Source organism: Pipistrellus kuhlii, unplaced genomic scaffold (genome assembly GCF_014108245.1).
Source record: "Pipistrellus kuhlii isolate mPipKuh1 unplaced genomic scaffold, mPipKuh1.p scaffold_m20_p_2, whole genome shotgun sequence".
Lineage (NCBI taxonomy): Eukaryota > Metazoa > Chordata > Mammalia > Chiroptera > Vespertilionidae > Pipistrellus > Pipistrellus kuhlii.
This window is the reverse complement of record NW_023425515.1, coordinates 33,376,747-33,398,147: the sequence shown is the minus strand read 5'-3', so window position 1 is coordinate 33,398,147 and position 21,401 is coordinate 33,376,747. Positions and strand designations below refer to the sequence as shown.

The following is a 21,401-nucleotide window of genomic DNA, read 5'->3' as shown; positions in this document are numbered from 1 at the left end:
GGTGAGGACCAGTGCCAGTCTGAGAATCATACTTTGAGTGACAAAGAAATCAAAAAGCTGAAATCCAGATTCCAGCCAAGGGCATGTACATTGGTTGCGGGCACATCCCAGGTAGGGGGTGTACAAGAGGCAGCTGGTCGATGTTTCTCTGTCATCGATGTTTCTAGCTCTCTATCTCTCTCCCTTCCTCTCTGTAAGAAAATCAATAAAATATATTTAAAATTAATTAATTAATTAATTAATTTTTTTTTTTTTTAAAGCTGAAATCCTATAAGACATGCCACTGACCAGCATTGGCCAAACAGATCACTGAGTCTCTCCCCAGCGCATCTATAGGAAGGGATCTGGCAGGCTTGCTGTGAAGATGCATGACAAACTTTTTCTTGGCATAGAGGGTGACAGTCTTGTAATGATACAAGCCGTTATCAGTATGACAAATTCCTGTGGGGGGTGCGGTTAGTTTACAAAGCTCACTTTATCTCATCTGATCCCCATAATGCTTGGCCAGGGCCCCCACCCTGCTTCAATGCAAGAAGTCACACCACGGCCAAGCCACGTGGCTCAGGGTTGAGCGTTGACCTAGGAACCAGGAGGTCACAGTTCGATTCCCGGTCAGGGCACATGCCCAGGTTGTGGACTCAGTGGCCAGTGTGGGGTGTGCAGGAGGCAGCCAGTCAGTGATTCTCTCTCATCATTGATGTTTCTCTCTCTCTCCCTCTCCCTTCCTCTCTGAAATTAAGAAAAATATATGAAAAAAAATAAAAAGAAGTCACACCTCGGATGACGTGGCGAGATGGCCTGCAGCTCATGAAGCCGGGCTTTCCGGGCTGGGCGGGCCCTGGCGGGGGTGGGGGTAGGGGCAGCAGTGGCCCGGGCTGCGGGGACACTCACGCTCTCTGGAACTCCGGGATGCTGAAGATGGCCTGCATGACGGAGCTGAGGTAGCAGCTGTTGCCCAGGTTCTTGAGCCCCGTGTACCCGGGGCCGTACATGGGCTTCAGCTTCGTGCCCGTCTCCTGGATCACCTCCCACTCGCTGACCCTCGGCTTGATGTCATTGTCCCGCAGCCCGTTCTCTGTCTGGGGCAAAGTCAATGAAGAAAAACAACTTTAGCTGTGATCATCGTTGGATGCCCCATGAAATATGTCGAACAGCAACGGTGTTTCCGCCTCTTTTCCCCACAACTAAACAGACAAATAAAAACCTGATTAAAAGAGACTGAGATAGTGATGGCTGTACAACAGTGGAAATATACGTAATGCCAAAGAATGCTTCAAATGGTAAATTTTATGTGAAGTCTATCTTTCCACAATAAAACACACACACACACACACACACACACACACACACACACATTTAAAAGTCAGAGAGACTGAGAAGAAAGTAGATAGGAGGAGGAAGAAAGACAAATAGGAATCGGGGAAAAAAGAAGAAGCAAGTAGAATAATTTCAGGAGAGGATAAAACACAACCCAGCAAACAGTTGGAGAGGAAAGTGATAGGAAACTCAGGACTTGGGAGTGCTTCGACCCAGGAGGAAGGCTTCCAGAAGAGCAGAGGAAACAAATTAACACGCGACACGAGTGAGGAGGAGATGGGAGAACATGAGGAGAGGGCTAAGACAGAGCACACGCATTTGAATAGCTCCGCCCAGGGACTAACATCGCAGTCCTGACAGCAGCCTGGGAACACGATATTAAATGAAGGAAAGCTCTCCCATCAGCAATAACACGCTGGCTTATTCTTTCCCTCCCCCAGACGCTCCGCTTCCATTCCTGGAGTTAATTAAAGTGATGCTGGTCACAGATAATTTTAAAGGTCATCTCCCGTACCTTCCCCCTTTAGTGAACAGAGTGATTCATGCGGCTCTCCATCCAGGGAGATTTTGTATGTAAACTCCAACTACACAAAGTGGTACTTGACAGGTTGCCATTTTTATTATAAAATTAAGTCCAAGCTGGTAACCAAAAGAAAAGGTCAATGAATTACACTCAAAAAATAAATGCAAACACGGAAACCTGTGAAATGAAGATCCATGTTAGAGAAATTAAATAAAAACAGACAGTCTCCTCCCCACAGGATGGGAACAGAGACAAAAGCAGACGCTCTCACCCCATGCATATGAAGCATATCGATTCCAAAATGTGCTAAGTGCTTGGCCAAGTGAGGATCCGTAACGGGTTCCTCTTCTTGAAACGAATAAACATCTAGAGAAGAGAAAACAAGCTGTAATCAAGTCATTCAATATTCAGCATATATTTACTGAGCCCCAACGATACGCCTGGCTTGGGATATATTAATAAAACAGAAAGCTTTTGTAAGTTACACTCAACTGGAGAGTCAAACAATGAGCAACAAACATAATAAGTAGGTATTCTTGGTAAATGTACCCATATATCAATTCCTGTGACATTTCAGCAATATAAAAAGGTTTCCTGAAAGAGCAGTGTCTAAAGTCAAAATACTTTAAAATTCGACAAACAAAGACCCTAACCTTTGACTTTTCTAGCCAAAACCACGGGGCAGTGCCCTAAGTTCAGGAGGAAAGAGGGTGAGAGAGGAGAAGGCGACACTGTGTGGCCGCAGCAGGGAGAATCGATGGGAGAACACAGGCCCTCAGTGGCAGCTGAAAGGCTGATTTGGGGTGTGAGGTCCAGGACAAAACACAATTCTGCTATAGAGGAAGCTCTATAGTCTCAGGCCTATCAGCTCACCAACTTCCACCTGCCACCTGCCCCCCTTCCTTCTGTCCCATATCGGGATCCACACCTCACAGTGCACCATAGGCGCACACAGAAGATGACAATGTGTGATATCATTTGCCTCAAACCCCACAGGAGGCCCAGAACCCAGGTACGCTGACACCTGGCCCCACCCTTTCTCTCCGCACCAGCCTATTTCACGAAATCTCCCAGAAGACCTGCAGACTTGGTGAAGCGCCATCCTAGACCCTCAATAGAAATGGAGAGACAAAAGGCAGTTTCTTCACTCCTGAATTTGAAGAACAAATTTTACTACAAGGGAAACAGACATAAAGATATTGTTCTGTGAGAAACTAAAAGATAGACTGCCCAAGAAACTAAAATATTTCCTGCTCTTTGGAATGTCACCAGCAGAAGAAAAAGTAATAAACAGAAACTATAGTGACCCTTTGGCCCAAACCCCGATACATGGAGTTGCAATGTCATCAAATACATGGAGATTCTATCATTAACTAGAGGCCCGGTGCACAAATTTGTGCACTGCATGGGTGGGGTCTGGCCGACCCACATCGATCAGGGCCAATTGGGACAGGCTAGCCAGGGGGAGGAGCTTCAGGTGGTTGGCAGGCTGGCCCTGCCTCCTGGTCAAACTCCCAGTGGAAGGGACAATTTGTATGTTAGCCTTTTATTATATAGAATTGGTTAAACATTGTATAGCTTTTTCTTCTTTTTTTTCTTTTTTTTTTTTTAATATATTTTATTGATTTTGTACAGAGAGGAAGGGAGAGAGATAGAGAGTTAGAAACATCGATGAGAGAGAGTCATCGATCAGCTGCCTCTTGCACACCCCCTACTGGGGATGTGCCCGCAACCAAGGTACATGCCCTTGACTGGAATCGAACCCGGGCCCTTCAGTCCCCAAGCCGACGCTCTATCCATTGAGCCAAACCAGTCTCGGCTATATAGCTTTTTCTTCTATTCCTCTTTCCCTAGAGGCCCATTTAAATTTGTGGGTAATAGTCTTCATTTATATCCTTTTTTAAAAATATATTTCAGTGCTTGAAAGCAAAAACAAAAGACAAAACCCCAACCCAATTAAGAAAGCACTTTCAAAAAGTTTACTAAAAACATCAACCAAATATGTGAACTAATAACTTGAAACAAATGCAACAATATTTTTCATCTATGACAAATGACAGAAAAATGTCACTAAATACTGGCTGGAAGGTGAAAAGGACATTTCCTGGGCACTTTTACTTGGATTATTATTAACTAGTGGGGTTGTTTTGAAGACTTAAGGCTTTAAGCCTCTCATTATCAGAGAACTATTAGAAAATAAAATTGCTAGAACTGCACCATTGACATTAGCCCAGAGTTTTGGATTAGGCAAAAATCACAGAGCTATTAGGACAGTGACTAACCCACTAGACTCAGCCACATAGTGAAAGTAACGTTTCCTAACCCCAGTCACTCATTGCTCCAACGATACAACATGATTCAGTCAGACACTATAGTTATTTCTTACTCAAAGGACAAAAGCAGTTTGGTGAAGAACATACAAGTGATCCTTACACTTGATCATCATGAAGAATTTAGAAATTACATGGAGTCACAGGGGAAAAAAAAATATCTGGAGTTAACTCAGAGGCTGACAGTCCTGACTTCTACATTTTTCATTGGGAAATTCACTTCATCTCTAACTTCGGTTTAGCAAAGTCCATCTTAGCTCAGAAACTATTGCAGCAAATCAGCATTGCCTGGCCTTCCACTCCCCTACCGGTAACTTGACTTAAAAACTTGGAACCAAGAAGCACAGTTAGGAAGTCCCCAGAGGATCCTCCCAGGAATACCCAAGCAATGTTTCACAAGTATGTCAGTATACCACACACATGGTGCTCAGGTGCTGCTGTCCAAGGTGACCACCATTCAACATAGTTCCAGGGTCTTGTGAAGAATGCTACGGTGGAACAGGACAAGGAGGGGCACAAGGCAGACCAAAACTAAAATAAAGTCATCAATCCTTGGTTCCAAACCCTCAGGCTGACAAGAATTCAAGGAAGCTTATGTCCACGTCAAAAGTAAAGTTGATCACCTGAAACCGGTTTGGCTCAGTGGATAGAGCATCAGCCTGCAGACTGAAAGGTCCGGAGTTTGATTCCGGTCAAGGGCATGCACCTTGGTTGCGGGCACATCCCCAGTAGGGGGTGTGCAAGAGGCAACTGATCAATGGTTCTCTCTCATCAATGTTTCTAACTCTCTATCCCTCTCTCTTCCTCTCCATAAAAAAATCAATAAAATATATATATATTTTTTAAATAATTAAGTTGATCAAAGAAGATGACCTTGAGAATCTATTGAGTGGGTGAATCGGCCTGTGGGATAGGCATTTTCACAGCTGCCTTGGGCATCTCTGGAAGACTCTTTCCCAACCACCCAAGGCATTGAGGCATGTTTCCATGATGGAAGATAAATACATCCTGTCCTTCCCCCACCCCTTCTCTCTCCCTTCCCACCAAGAACCTCTTACTTGTTTTGCCAAACCAATGTCTCCTCCCACAAAGAAAAGCTTCTTGTTGGTTTGTTTGTTTGGTGATCTGTTTGTTTCCTGGTTTGTTTGTTGTGGTACCCATGGGGACCCAGAGCAGAATTTGATATGGGCTCATTTTTAGTACCCATGCCACCACAATGGCCTAGCCTGGGGGATCAGGGCTTCTTGGAAGAGCTCATTCTAAGTCGAGACCTCAAGATGAGTGGGAGTTTATCACTGAATAGGTATATTCTTATAGGGGAGAAGGAAATCAGCATGATCAGATCATACTACCATTAAATAGTTGAGCCCACAGCCTGCTAGGATTCCATGTTTACTAAACAATATTCTAAATATAATTCAGCTTCCCACAGGGAAGGAATGTACTAGTCAAGCAAGCAGTTATAGCTCTCATTATAAACTAAAAAATAAAGTCTGGCCAAAAACCGGTTTGGCTCAGTGGATAGAGCGAAAGGTCCTGGGTTCGATTCCGGTCAAGGGCATGTGCCTAGGTTGCGGGCACATCCCCAGTGGGGGGTGTGCAGGAGGCAGCTGAAAGATGATTCTTTCTCATCGATGTTTCTAGCTCTCTATCCTTCTCTCCTCTTCTCTGTAAAAAATCAATAAAATATATTTTTAAAAATAAAAATAAAATAAAGTCTGAATTGGAGACTTTGTCTCTTGTGCATTGAATGAGCCTCAATTAGCTTAGCAAGAGTGGGATATGGGACCCTCAGCAGCGGTACATTTGCTGGCCACCCTGCCTGCCCCCAAGGACACCGTGCCCTCTGGGGCCTCAGCGCACACAGGTTCATCATACGATATTTAGGGAAACTTTACGCATGTTTCCATTAACTTATTTGGCTTTTAAATACACAGGGTTATAGTTAGCAATCTATTAAACACAGATTTAAGAAAAACTAAGACAGACCTGACGCATCTCATACACTTGTATGAAATGATAATTACACTGAAAATAGTCGTTTGTGCTAAAACCAACTCTGCACAAGATAAACAGGAATCAAATCCTGATCTTTATTCAGAAAGTGAACATTATTTCAGCTAAATGAATTTGAGAATCCTCACCGCAGAATGTATGATTCACACTGCTATTGTCAGTGTTTTGTTCACCTATGACTGAAATCTGAGTAATTTATTCAAATATGGTCAATTATATAATAAAGGAAACCTTAAAAGTTCTTCCTCTAAAGAAAAATTAACTAGCTCGGCTGGTGTAGCTCAGTGGTTAAGCATCAATCTATGAGCCAGGAGGATACTGTTGGATTTCTGGTCAAGACACACGCCCAGATTGTAGGCTCCATTCCCAGTAGGAGGTATACAGGAAGCAGCCCATCAGTGATTCTCTATCATTGTTGGTGTTTCTATCCCTTCCTTCTGCTTCCTCTTTGAAGTCAATTAAAAAAAATTTTTTTTTTTAATTTTAACTATGTCAGATAATGGGTTAATTCTTTTTTTCATTTTTTAGTTTTTATTCATTGATTGGGGAGAAACATCAATTTTTCGTTGTTCCACTTATTTATGCATTCATTTGTTGATTCTGGTATGTGCCCTAACTGAAGATCACACCCACAACTTTGGTGTATTTGGAAAATGCTCTAACCAACTGAGCTACCCAGCTATGGCTCAGCCCTGAGGGGGGGGAAGAAAAAAAAAAAGAGGGGGTCAATATTCTTAATAGCTAAAGTTTTTTTAAAATGATTAAAAAAAAACACACACACACACACATAAACCTATTATAAAATCAGCCTAAGAAATTCACAAAAATTACTATGAATAGTCAAGAGTACTATAAAAAATGTTCAACCTCACTCGTAAAGCAAATTGAAACAAGATACCAGATTAGCGAAGGTTTTGGAAATTTCTGAATACCCCAAGTTGTCCAAGATTTGGTGAAATGGGTATTCTCATACACTGGGGGAGGAAATGTAAATTACTTCAACCTTGTAAGAAATAAACTCAGCAACTGAAAAATTAAGTGTCGGTCTTTTGTTCATAGGAATTCTACTTAATAAAAGAGTAATATGCAAATTAACCATCACTCTTCTACACCCACAAGCCACGCCCACCAGCCTCACCCACCAGCCAATCAGAGCGAGTATGCAAATAAACACAACCAAGATGGCTGCAGCCAGAGAGCAGGAGGGAGGATTGGGTTTCCCAGGCAATGGAAGAAGCCAAGCTTTAGCCTCCACTCAAGGCTACAAAGTTTCAATAATAGAAGGTAAACAAATCCAAACAGAAATGGCGGCAGCCGGAGCTACAGAGAGCAGGATAGGGTTGGCCCCAGGCAACAGAGGAAGCAAGGCTTTCCGCACACCCTGGCCAGCCCAGACCTCTGCTCCAGGCTACAAAGTTTCAATTATAGAAGGTACATAAGACCCAACAGAAATGGCTGCCGGCCACCGAGTGAGCAGGAGCTTGGCTCCGCTCCAGGCTACAAAGTTTCAATTGTAGAAGGTAAATAAATCCCAGATACCAGGGCCTCCACTTGGGTGGTCAGGGGGCGTGGCCAGCCTGCAAACCACCACAGGCCTCTCGCCCAGGCCACCCCATGCCCCAAGGGAACCCCCACCCTGATCCGGGACAACCTTCAGGGCAAACCAGCTGGCCCCCACCTGTGCACCAGGCCTCTATCCTATGGAATAAAAGAGTAATATGCAGATTGATCATCACTCCAACACACAATATGGCTGCCCCCATGTGGTCAAAGATCCTGCCCCCATATGGACACAAGAAGGCCACAACAAGATGGCCAGCAGTGGAAGGCAGTTGGGAGGCACCAGGCCTGCAGGAGAGGGCAGTTGGGGGTAATCAAGCCTTGAGGGAAGGGCAGTTAGGGTGACCAGGCCAGCAGAGGAGGGAAGTTGGGGGCAAACAGTCTGAAAGCAGTTGTACATCAATCAGGCTGGCATGGGAGTGGTTAGGGGGTGATCAGGCTGGCAGGCAGAAGCGGTTAGGGGCAATCAGGAAGGCAGGAAGGCAAGCAGTTGGGAGCCAGCAGTCCTGGATTGTGAGAGGGGTCCCAGATTGGAGAGGGTGCAGGCTGGGCTGAGGGACAACCCCCTACCCCCGGGCCTCTAGTCTATCATAAAAAAATAGACAAACACCCAAAGGTTTGTATGCCCACAAGGATATTCAACAGAATAGCAAAAAATATAACAACTCACAGGGAAATAGTGAAATGATTTATAGAACTATCCTGGGATCCTGATGAGGATGAAAAACATAATTTAAAGTTAAAAGAGAAAACACTAACAATAGCAGTGTGAATCATACATTCTGCCATGAGGGTTCTCAAATCCATTTAGCTGAAATAATGTTCACTTCCTGAAAAAAGATCAGGATTTGATTCCTGTTTATCTTGTGCAGAGTTGGTTTTAGCACAAATGACTATTTTTAGTCTAATTATCATTTCATACAAGTGTTTGTGATGCATCAGTTCTGTTTTAATTTCTCTTAAATCTGTGTTTAATAGATTGCTAACTGTAACACTATGTATTTAAAAGCCAAATAAGTTAATGACATGATAAACATAATTTAAAGTTAAAAGAGAAAAATAAGGTATAAAACTTTATATAGTGTAATTCAAATTTTGTAAAAACTAGGGGTTGGGGAGTGGGGGGCTTGTATAAGAATTAATAAAGGCTTTAGAAAAGAAGGAAAAAAAAGACTTAAAGAAAATATCCTAATTGTTAGAAGTGATTTTCTGGCAAGTGTATTACTAGTAATTTATTTACTTCTCTACATTTTTCTCTGTTTTCTAAATATGTTTCACTGAACATCTGCTTCTTGAATAATCAAGAGGCAAATATAAACTTCCCTTCCTCAAACGAAAAGGAAAAAAAATTCAGATGCATTATAAATTGCAGTTTAAAAATAAGCTTCACTCTAGAGAAAAAGATTTTGAAAAATTAAAAATGCAAGAAAATAGAATTAACCTTTGCCTTTATTATTGGCACACGTTTAAATAAAAACACTTTTTATTATTTTCAACATATTTTTATTGATTTCAGAGAGGAGGGGAGAGGGAGAGAAAGACAGAAACATCAATGATGAGACAGAATCATTGATTGGCTCCCACAACCCGGGCATGTATCCTGACCAGGAATACAACTGTGACTTCCTGGTTCATAGGTTGATGCTCAACCACTGAGCCATGCTGACCAGGCCAAATAAAATCTAATTATTTAAATACTTACATGCCATTTGGTTCATTTGACAAAAGTATGTGTGCCTACTATGTATAATATTTTGTATGGAACCCAAAGATAAGTAAGAAATAGTCCAGCCTTCAAACAACTAAGACTGTATAACTAAGACATGTACACCAACATTTGTAGTCTTGAACAGGCTGTATCAAAGCACTACATAAGCACAGAAAGTAGAAACATTTGAGTTATTATCTCCTTATAATCTCATCCAATAGAATGCCTACATTACAAACCCCTCTCTGTGGTCCATAAAAAGATGATGATGGTTGCCTTATACAGCAATCATCCAACGCAGCAATGATCAGCAAACACGGCAAGAGCCCTCGTCCAGCCGCATATCCTGAACTTTCTCTTCAGATCCTGGAAGCCTTAGCATTTGACGTGGCTTGGGTAGAGTTCTGTTTGCTTGGGGGGATGGCGGAATGTTTAGGATCAGCACCTGCCAGGACTGACCAGCAGACCCTGAGCAAAGGATTAATGGACTACTCTGACACACGTTTCTGTGAAAGAAAGGCTAAGGGACTGCTTAGCTATAGGAACCAAGCAAGTCCCATTCACCTGCCTCCTTAGGCTTGTAGTATCAGCTTGAACTAAAATTAATCTCTAGATACAATCAGCAGGGTAAGTATCCTTGAGAAAGCACATGCTTCTACAAGGTCGGGTCTAAAGACTAAACATATAAATTCCAATAAAACATCCAGGGGCTCAGACTTGTTTGGAAAAGTCAAAGCAGGGGCCGCCACCTTTGGCAAGGTCTCCCTAGAAGCCACAACCTTTCGGAGAATCCTCCTTACACACTTTCCAACCAAGACCTGCACTTCCCCTCAAACACCTAGGCCTCTTGCAGCTACTTTAATGAATTAAAATAAGTCCTCTAACTTGGAATTACCCAAAATGTGAATCCAAAGAATCTTGACATGACCTAACTCAGTGTTTTTCAACCTTTTTTGGGCAAAGGCACACTTGTTTCATGAAAAAAATCACGAGGCACACCACCATTAGAAAATGTTAAAAAATTTAACTCTGTGCCTACATTGACTATATATAAAGTAATTCTCTTGAATAGGAATCAAATAAACACAAAGAAAGTATTTTATAATTACTTTATTATGAAATATTAAGTAAACAAAATAGTGAAAAATTATAAAATTCTTGTCTTGTCTGCACCTACGGCACACCAGGCAACATCTCGCGGCACACCAGTGTGCCGCGGAACAGCAGTTGAAAAACGCTGACCTAACTGCCAGCCTCAGTGATAAAACAAGTGAGAAACAAAACCAGTTCAATGGAAAGATTGACCAGAACACATTTAGTGAGTCCATCCTAGCCAGTTACTCAGAGGCAGGCTAATTCAGAAAGAGATCAGAGAAAAGATGCATCTTACCTAATAATAGACAAACATGTAAATTGACCATACCTCCTCTACTCCCACAGCCAATCAGAGTGAGAATGCAAATTAACCCAAGCAAAGATGGCAGATTTAATTTGCATATGCAGGCACGGAGCAGCCAGGAGGGGCTGAAATCCTGCTATAGGGGAGCGGGGGTGGTGGAGGGAGCTATATGGGTGGTGATTTGCCAGCTCCCGGGCGGCTGTAAGTGAAGCCAGGGAAGGAAGGCCTATTCCTGCACATATATCGTGCGATGGGCCTCTAGTATCTTTATATTGCTCCTAAAAATTCATCTTATCCTTAACATAAAGAAGAAATGGACTTTCAAGCCTGGACAGATGGAGAAGACAGCCCTAGATGTTGCCCCAATAGTGCTTAATAATTATTTTCAATAGAGCTTAGAGGTTGGATGGGTCTTACAGCCACTGCTCAATATTTAAGTTGCTCATTACTGACCATGATGTGATTTCCTTTTTCCTCACAAATGGTAGAAGGAATTAACTGTATAAACATGGCCAAAAGTATTGTTTTAAAGTATACTGTATAAGACCATAAAGAAAAAAAAAATTCTGAAGCTGACAGTGGAAATAGGGAGTAATTCAACTCCTCGCTGCACATGAACCACCACTGCCAGAGGGCGGCAGGGACTCCGAACAGGCAGTATCCGATCTTTCTAACCCATCTTCTCCATAATGAACCTCCTTGGTTTCTAAAAGAATGAGTTCTAGGGCTTCCCCAACTATTCTAACACTGAGTTTGATTGTGCCCATTTGCTTCACAAGTCCCTGGCTCCTGCTTCTCCCCTCTAAGCCAAGAGAGACACAGAAAGGTAATAACCAAAACAGCTAGCTTTTATCACACCCTACTGCGTGCACTGAGCTAAAAGCTTGTGCACCTTAGCAATCCTGTGAGGGAGGTACCATGGTTATCTTCAAGATGAGGAACCTGACACTTAGAAGGATATGAACATTCCCCCAAGACCTCACAGCTAATAAGAGGCAGAATCAGGATTCAAACCTGAGCTGTCAGAACCTAGAGCCTCCACTCTCCAACTATTGGGTTAAGACATTGCTCAACTCTAGGAAGCAGCCACTGCCGGTCCCCAGAGTCATACAAGCACACTCACCTGCCCCGTCAGGAGTGATGGTTCCCAGTTTCACAGCGAGAGGGTAGCCCATGTCTCTGTAATGCTCCAGGGCGTGCCCGTTGCCCCCAGAGCTGTCAAAGAACCACTTCCCACACAGGACGGAGCCATCGGTGAGGTTCAACCAGAGGTTTTCCCGCAGGTCACATCTGGCACACTTCCAACCACTGGGAAGTCATTGAGAAACAGTTAGAACAGCTGGAATGCAAGGCATAATTAGAAAATCAACAGTGCCTCAAGAAGGAACAAGCCTGGCTGGTGTGACTCAGTGGCTGTGCATCGACGTATGCCACTAGGAGGTCACGGGTTCAATTCCCGGTCAGGGCACATGCCTGGGTTGCAGGCTCAGTTCCCCAGTGGGAGCATGTGGGAGGCAGCCGATCAAAGATTCTCGTTCATCCTTGATGTTTCTATCTCTCTCTCGTTCATTATTGATGTTTCTATCTCTCTGAAATCAGTGAAAATATATATTTTTAAAAAGAAGGAAGGCGTGTCTCAAGCTGGGGCCACAGTAAACAATCAGGGGAGTAATCTGAGTCACTCCCAGAGCAGCAGGACCCCACAGTACCCTGCCTGCCACCCAGATGGGGACCAGCTCCTCCCGCTCCTCCGAGATGGCTCTTGGACTTCAAAAAACTAACGTAGAACCTGAGGGCAGAAGGGGAGGTCATTTCCTTAATATTCCCATGTGAGGGACAGAGGATCTTGAATAAGTTTAAAACATTAAGGATAACACCTATATAAACACCTAAATTTCAAAAGCATTAGCTAGGAAACCGTTTAAACAAAACCCTACTACACGGCAAATCTAAACTAAGTAGAAGGGAAATCAGCCTAATGGAAGGCTAACTATCGGGTATGTGTCAGGGACTTAGTGAATGAAGCTCTATCATTTAATTCTAATGAACGCCCTCAGCATCAGTATTACCATCCCCACTGTGAACAGGAGAAACTGATGTATCATGCCTGCACTAAGACTACACAGAGTGGGACTGCAGTACAGTTAGGGTTCAACAAGACTGGTCAGGTTCCTAATCTGCTCTTTCCTTCTAGCACCTGCCTCTGGAAACATGCCAGCACTTAGGAGATGTTCAAGTGGCCCAGAGAGCATTCCAGCCAAAAATGTGACAACCAAAGACTGCTGTAAGTTCCCCAAGAAGCAGAGTCTGAGACAAAAATATGAATGTAAATGGCTTGTTTGGGAGGTGATCCCAGGAAGCATCACAGGGAAGTAAGACTAGAAAGGGCAGGAGGCTGCCATGGGCAATGGGGACCCCGTCCAGCTGGGGAACTCTGGAGGCAGTTATCCCACCTGAGTAGGGATCTTGGGTATTTGTCCAGCCACTCCACAGGCACTGGCTGAGGGCTGATCCAGGAGGGCAAGAGGGAGCATTAACTCCATAGCATCTCTGACTGTCTCATCACCAGCCCACCTGGTTTTGGCAGGCAGAGAAGGCCCTCAGGCAAAGAGTTGCAGGTGGTTGCAACTGGGAGCATTAGGGTGGGGACAGGGTCAGGGGTATGGGCTGGCTATATTCAGCATCTACTACAAAGGTACAAATAATTATGTGGTTTTTTTTAATATATTTTATTGATTTTTTACAGAAAGAGAGACGGATAGAAAGTTAGAAACATCGATGAGAGAGAATCATGGATCAGCTGCCTCTTGCACAACCCCCTACTGGGGATGTGCCCGCAACCAAGGTACAAGCCCTTGACTGGAATCGAACCCGGGACCTTTCAGTCCGCAGGCCAACCCTCTATCCACTGAGCCAAACCGGTTTCAGCAATTATGTTATTTTTTTATAATTTCATTTTTATTTTTATTAGAGAGAGTACAAGAGACAGAAAGAGAGAAACACCAATGTGAGAGAGACACATCAATTGGTTGCCTCCCACATGTGCCCCAACGGGATCAAACTTGCAACCGAGGTATGTGCCCTTGACCAGAATCAAGACCAGGACCATTTAGTCTATAGACCGACACTCTATCCACTGAGCCAAACTGGCTAGATAATTTTAGAGAGGTTTTTTGTTTTTTGGGGGTTTTTTTCATTGATTTTAGAGAAGGGGGTGGAGAAAGGGAGGGAGGGAGGGAGGGTGGGAGGGAGGGTGAGAGAGAGAGAGAGAGAGAGAGAGAGAGAGAGAGAGAGAGAGAGAGAGAGATATCGACTTGTTGTTCCACTTATTTATGCATTCATTGATTGATTCTGGTATGTGTTCTGACCAGGGATCGAACCTGCTACCTTGGGTAATGGGACAATGCTCTAACAAACTGAGCTACCTGGCCAGGGCCTAGAGAGAATTTTTGAACTTATTTTTAATAAAAGACATCTGATAAAAACATATCAACTGCTAATTCAGGGAAGACGGTAGAAAAGTAGATATTCTTTTGGCCAGTTTTAGAGGTTAAAGCTCCATTTTCCCGACACTCACCTTGGAGGAATCCTGACTCCATTGTCCAGCTGGGTGAGGTTATTGGCATACTTGGATACTGGCAATTCGTGTTCCCAGGTGTCTGGGTCTTGCTTTCTGTATGGAGATTTTGAGCTAAGAACTGCATCGCAAGCAATTGTTACCTATAAGACAAACCCAAGTGTAATATATTAGAACAGTTTGAGAGAATAACAACTTCTATAAAGTAAATGTAAAGGTTTGTTAGTAAATACAGCTTAATCTAAGAAAATGCAAATGGGTACACAGTTGCCACAAAAGCAAGATCCTACTTTCTTGATTCCAGCACTTTCCGCCCCGGCTCTTGCTGGGTTTTGCTCTGGCCTATAGTTTGCAGTATTGACCATGGCACAAGATAGCGAGGAGCCAAATCCAGTCTGTAAGCCCAAGTGCAGGAGCCAACTTTAAAAATTCTACCCCTTAGCAAGCAGAGTGAAAAGTATAAGGTGAACAATTTTCAAATTAGCCAAGGGAGAGCTCCAGGGGTGTGATTTCCTCCTAACAAATATACACCCAGATATGCAATAGCCTCAACGCATCACACAACGGCATGTGGTCAAGGGCACTTGAATGGAATGCAAGCAGCAGCCTCATTACTTAATCTGGTGCAAATGTGACCCTGGCCAGGGACGTGCCTGGTATCTCTGTGCCAGATCCGTCCACATTATGAACAGGGGGTGGGGAGGTGCAGATTCTCTGCTTTCTCCCAAACCCAAGTGACCTTGGACATACGCCCACAGTCACTTTTGCTTAATGATATGTTACTTCTGGCTGTCTTAAAAAACATATTCTGGTGGGGATATAAAATGGTGCAGCCACTTTGGAAAATAGTTTGGCCGGTTCTCAAACAGTTAAACAGAATTAGCATATGACTCAGGGATTCCATTTCAAGGTACATACCCAAGATAAATATGTATCCACACAAAAACTTATACACAAATGTTCGTAGAAGCGTTATTTACAATAGCAAAAAGGAGAAACAACCCAAATGTCCATTGATGATAAATGGATAAATAAAATGTCAGCAGGCACCGGTTTGGCTCAGTGGATAGAGCGTCGGCCTGCGGACTGAAAGGTCCCGGGTTCGATTCCGGTCAAGGGCATGTACCTTGGTTGCGGGCACACCTCCAGTAGGGAGTGTGCAAGAGGCAGCTGGTTGATGATTCTCTCTCATCGACGTTTCTAACTCTCTATCCCTCTCTCTTCCACTCTGTGAAAAATCAATAAAATATATATTAAAAAAAAATGTCATACGTGCATACCACAGAATGGGTATTTTCTTTTTAGCAATAAAAAGCAATCAAAATAATTTTTTTTAAAAAAAGCAATCGAGTACTGATACATGCACAGCATGGATACATCTTAAAAATATATGCTAAGTGAAAAGAAGCCAGCAATACAAATAAACATGTATTACATAATTCCATTTATATGAAATAACCAGACTAGGCAAATCCATAGAGACAGAAAGTAGATTAGTGATTGCCATAGGCTGGGGGGGCGGGGGGGGATGAGAAGTTGAGAGGTGGGACAATAAAAATATTTTAGAATGAGCCCTGGCCGACGTAGCTGAGTAGTTGGAGCATCGGACTGCACACTTGATGGTGTGAGGTTCGATTTTTGGTCAGGAGCAAGTACCCAGTTTGTGGGTTCACTCCCTACTCCCAGTAGGAGCGAGTGCAATAGGCAACAGATCGATGTGTCTCTCTCAGATCGATATTTCCCCCCCTCTTCTCCCCCTCTCCTCCCTCCGTTCCACTCTTTCTGAAAAGTAATGGGGGGGAAAACTCTAGAATGAAATAGTGGTGATGGATGCCCAACTCTGAATATAATAAAAGCCACTGAATTGTTAAAAATAAAAAATTTAAGCAAATATTTGTATTCTGCATCACTAACATCCTGCACGCACAATTAGCTGAACTCCATGCAGAATCTCTTCCCCTGGGTATCACTGATTGATCCCAGAATTGATGAAGAAGCAATGGAGGAAATTCCCTAAGCTGCCATCCCACCCCCATCCAACCCATGGGCAATTCCCATTAGTCCTACATCCAAAACTATTTGGAATCTGTAGCTCTTCTCAATTTGGACACACCCATCTCGGTTCCAATAACAACCCAGCTCACCCCGTGGCCACACAGCAGCCCCTGACAGTCTCCTTCCTGCAGCAGCCAGAGTGGTCTGCTGTGAATATCAGATCCTATCCTCCCTCAGCTTAAAACTGAAGTTACACTGAACACTGGGCGAAGCACAGTCAGGAATGAGGAAAAAGCCCCTCCCCTTAAAAAGCTTTTACTGTGATAGATCAGGCATCCATAACTATCATTTACAACCTTTAAAAAAAAAAACAACACTCCCCTTCATCTCTCACCACAAGTGCTATAATTACCCTCTCCTCTCAATTATTAAAATTCATCTCCTATCCCCCATCCAGGGCTGGCCCTACGGAACGGGGCTGAGTTCACCATCAGTCCCTTCCTGATTTATATGGGTTTTTTAAGCTGTCTCCACACATCTGGCTTCGCATCCTAATCTTTTTAGCCTGGTCTGTCATAATCCCCTTCTTGTTTCACCATCTTCCTCAACCCTTCCCAGTCCTCCTCTGAATTGTATCTACCTCACTAGGGCTTTAAGTGTTCTGGTTTGTAATACACAATGTTTTATTAAGATCTGAATATAATATTTATTTTCTTTGATTATCCTTCCTTGTGACACTCAACAAAACTTCCTTAAATTCTGGGCCACTAATATACACTAATCTAATGTTTTCAAAAGACCATCTAAAATCACTTAGAAGCCTCTTTTATGGATCATCACTGAAGGTCAAGATACACCACCCTGTAATTATATTGTGAATTATCTTTCCCTGGATTTGTTATCTGGAGTGAAGTGGGAGACCTTATTACTAGTCCTGACTTCATCCCAGGTCCTCAAGTTCAGTAGGATCCTAGAACTCAAACCAGCTCACAGACTCAATTATTAAATATTAAGAAATTCTGTAAGATATTTGTTAAACACTGCCATTATTAAAAACTAGAGGCCTAGTGCATGAAATTCATGCGGGACGGGGAGGGGGGGGGTCTCCTCTCAGCCTGGCCTGCATCCTCTTGCAATCTGGGACCCCTCAGGGGATGCTGGGCCTAAACTGGCAGTCGGACATCCCTCTTGTAATCTGGGACGCTGCATGCACCAGTGACCATACTTTTCATACAGGTGAAAGACGTCTTGCTGTTGTATGGTCAGCTACATTTTTTTGCCCTGGTTATAAAAATTAGTACATAACATGATCCTTCTGAGGCACTAGTGCCATTTTCCCCATCTCATGGGTGGAAAAACTGAAGTAGAGAGAGAGAAGTAATTGGCTTTGTCACACAGTTATAAGTGTCAGAGTCAGGGCTGACCGCAAACTGTGCTAGCCAGAGTCCATGCATGTCATCACTGCATCATCTCAGTGTTAGAGAAGCCTTGGGAGGTTTTAATTTTTAAATCTAAGGGATTGTTCCCAATATATTGGGGAGGGTCCCTAGGCCTGGCCGGTGATTGGAGCCATCTGTGGGGCGACCCCTACTGGCACCCACTGGCTGGCCCAGCACCCCAATCACTATTGCTGCCACCACCAGTCACCTCCCTTGCGGGGGGGGGGGGGGCATCATAGTGACCGGTAGTTCCACTGTTCAGCCGATTTGCATATTAGGGTTTTATTATATAGGATTAAAATATAAACTTATCATTAAATAAACTATATATTTTAAAGGTAGCAAATATGCAAAACACTTCATAATGGTTTTACTATATCTTACTAGTATCTACCGTATTTTTCGGACCATAAGACGCTCCGGACCATAAGACACACCAGTTTTTAGAGAAGGGAAATGAAGAAAAAAAGATTCTGAAACAAATAGTGTCCTAAAATATTTTATGTGCATTAAAACCCAACATCACAGTCATAAACACATGTAATCAACCCTGTAAAGTAAACAGCAGCATTTAGAACCATTTTAGAGCCAGGCAAGCACACAGAGACCACACAGAGCCGGGCAAGTAAAAAAACTTTTTTTTTAAAGTATATGTGTAGGCTATATTTGGACCATAAGACGCAGGGACTTTTTCCCCCCCACTTCTGGGGGGGGAAAAAGTGCGTCTTATGGTCCGAAAAATACGGTATGTTCTCTTGAGGTTATTTACATCTGTGGTATGTGAATGGTGGAAATTCTTTTAATAGCTCTTCCCAACACTGCATTCAGTGACATTTTGTTCGCCTGAAATCAGCCACAGTAGCAGTATTCACACACGGAAGCCAGGAACCTCTACAAAGCGGGACTTCTCCCCCAGCGAGGTGGTTGGTAGCCATTTACAATCATACCACTGCTGACTTCCTGATGTCTAAAGTGAGGTGCTAGGTTCCAGATTGTAAAATCCTCACTGAGCCCCCAAGGCTCTGTCTCTGTGGACCTGCATTGCTAAGAGGTGGTTTCACTTTTTGGCCGAATCTAGTAACTACCTGAAACTGAATTTTTCCAGTCCTGAGAAGCTCATGAGATGTAGAAAGTGTGACATGGTTGGGTGGTTTTGAGCTCAATAACTCTGTTATTTAAAAGCATGAAAAGAAAATGTATAGATAAATCCTATTAGTTACCATCAGATAAATCCAGGCTTTTCCCTCAAGCTCCCCTTCCAAATAATTCTCTCTTATTTTTTAATTCTCAAACTATTCCTTAATTCTAAAAGACTCTGTAGTAAAAATTCAGACTTATACTGCTGGGTTTAGATTTCTATGTCACTGCACTTTTAAATAAAAGAATTCTCAAATTATGTTCTGAATATAGGAATAATTTAAAGTATTGAGTTTGTTTTATTCCATTTCTCAAATGAAGACTTCCTTCACCGGTGAATGGGAGGAAAAGCAATTATCATTTACCACGTGCTTTTTTACTTCTTTCCTGACAGCGGCTAAGGACAAGGAGAACTCTCAGTATTGCAAAGATATGGGAGTGGCAGAGACAATACAGGAAAAAGAACAGGAAAATGGTTAGGGTCCCCCAGGGAACTCCGCGCCCACTCCCAGGATTGGAGGATAGACTTGAAACATGGCCTGGCTCCTCCCCCCACCAGCACCCTCCCCAGCTTGAAGTTGTTCAGGAAGATGAAAATTGCTCCACGGAAATGAAGGGAAAGGAAGAAAAAAACAAATTAAATAAAACCTCCCCATTAAATCTAAATTCACAGTCACCTCAGTCCTCATGAGGAGCAAAACCGAAAAGTGGGTTCACGTCCCCACAGAGCTGCTGCAGCCCGGGACGTGTAAATATCTGCTTGGTTTTGCCCTCATGGTGCTGTGGTTGCAGCCGTGGGACTCGTTTATTTCATCCCGGACAAAAATCTCCCACGGAAGGCCAACATGCAGAGGACATAAAATGATCATTATTCCTCTGATCAGAAGACAAGCCCTGCACATCTGTGGATGTGGTTTGAAAAATCTCCTAAGCAATGGGCTGTGAGTCACACGGGCAGCGAGAAGCCAGGCTCCCGAAATGGAGCCCGCGAGCCCTCTTCGCAGAGAAGAGGCGCTGTGCTTGTGCCTGTGCCCGTCCTCCTCCTCCTCTCCTGGCATCCGGCCCGCCCTCCCCGCCCCACGTGCACGCACACGGCACACGCACACACACCTGACACAGAGAGCCACGCGCATCTAGCTAGCAGCCGTGCACACTCACTGACCAGGGCCGGTAACTCCTCAATATTTGGTAGTGCTATTTCATAGTGGTCTGGGAATATAACAAGTTTGGCTTCATCTTCGTATTCATAATCGTCGCTATTTAAATCGTCATCAGTATCTAGATCTGGGGAGAAAACAAAAACAAAGAACAAGACATGAAGAGAGAACGTCCCACACGAAGGCAGCACTCGCTGGGGGAGCCGGGCATCCACAGGGACCAGACCGAGGGCAGCGCACGCACACTCCCTCCTCTGACCGACCGTCCACCGGCCCAAACCTGAGGGGGAAAGGCCCTTCCCTCTGCCTAAGCTCCAAATGCTTACGTATAAGCGACAGATGTACAGAGAAGACTGAGTCACATCAGACAGCTTTACAGTTAAACCTAAGTACCAGATATCCCATTCCTAAACATGTGGAAAGGAATAGGCTGCTCATTGTGATTTGTTGGGTACCTGGTTCCTGATTTCACAAGAACAGGTTGGAATGTTTTGTCCCGACACTGTGATTTGGAAGAAAGTACATGGGTTTCGGAGTAGATAAACCTAGGTTCAGTTCTGGCTTCAAACATGAATGTTGCTTTTGGGCAAATCACAAACTCTCCAAGCCTTAGTTCCCTCATGTGTAGAACAGAGATAATAGCCCTTATCTCACACACTTGATCTGGGGGATAAATAAGAAACTGTAGACAAGCAACCTGGCACAGACCTGGTGGTCAATCATAGCAGCAGTGAAAAATAACATCTCAGTGTCCCTCTTTCTCTCCCGTGCTCTCTCCCTCCTCCACGCCTCTGAGAGTTGTTGGAACATTGGATAGTACTCCAGAGGGGAAATTCCGTAATGTAAACTGGCCCTCGGGCTGTGAGGGATTTCAGGAAGAAAGATGAGGTCCTCTAGGCTAATGTCTATCAAGTAGTCGCCTCTTTGCTTGGCAAGTCCCTGGTAAAGGTTAGGTGAAGGCCCAGGAAACATCTTGTCACAATATTTACATGGACATTTCAGCCTTGTGTTCACATGATGCCAGCAGCCCGATCATGTTTGTATATTTAGGTGTTTGGAACTATGGTGACAAAGAGCTACTGAGTCATATTCCACTCACACACACACACACACACACACACACACACACACACACACAAAGCCACACACACAAAGGTACACAAACATGGGCTCTGTCGGTTGGAGAAAGTTATTATAGTAGATAAAGCAGCTAGCTGAAAACCAAAGGATCTAGAGTCTGTTA

General features: G+C 43.7%; 1 protein-coding gene across 2 annotated transcripts in view; it reads right to left on the bottom strand.

The window, feature by feature from the left end:
- Window positions 1–21,401, bottom strand: part of USP13 (ubiquitin specific peptidase 13) — a 113,308-nt gene that overhangs the window by 50,619 nt on the left and 41,288 nt on the right. For both annotated transcript variants that reach the window (XM_036444660.2, XM_045583715.1), the window contains 5 exons: window positions 20,164–20,285; window positions 14,431–14,573; window positions 11,977–12,161; window positions 2,112–2,206; window positions 892–1,079 (listed from right to left, as the gene is read on the bottom strand). In XM_036444660.2, coding sequence (XP_036300553.1) covers window positions 892–1,079; window positions 2,112–2,206; window positions 11,977–12,161; window positions 14,431–14,573; window positions 20,164–20,285 — 733 coding nt within the window. The remainder of the gene's footprint in view (window positions 1–891; window positions 1,080–2,111; window positions 2,207–11,976; window positions 12,162–14,430; window positions 14,574–20,163; window positions 20,286–21,401) is intronic.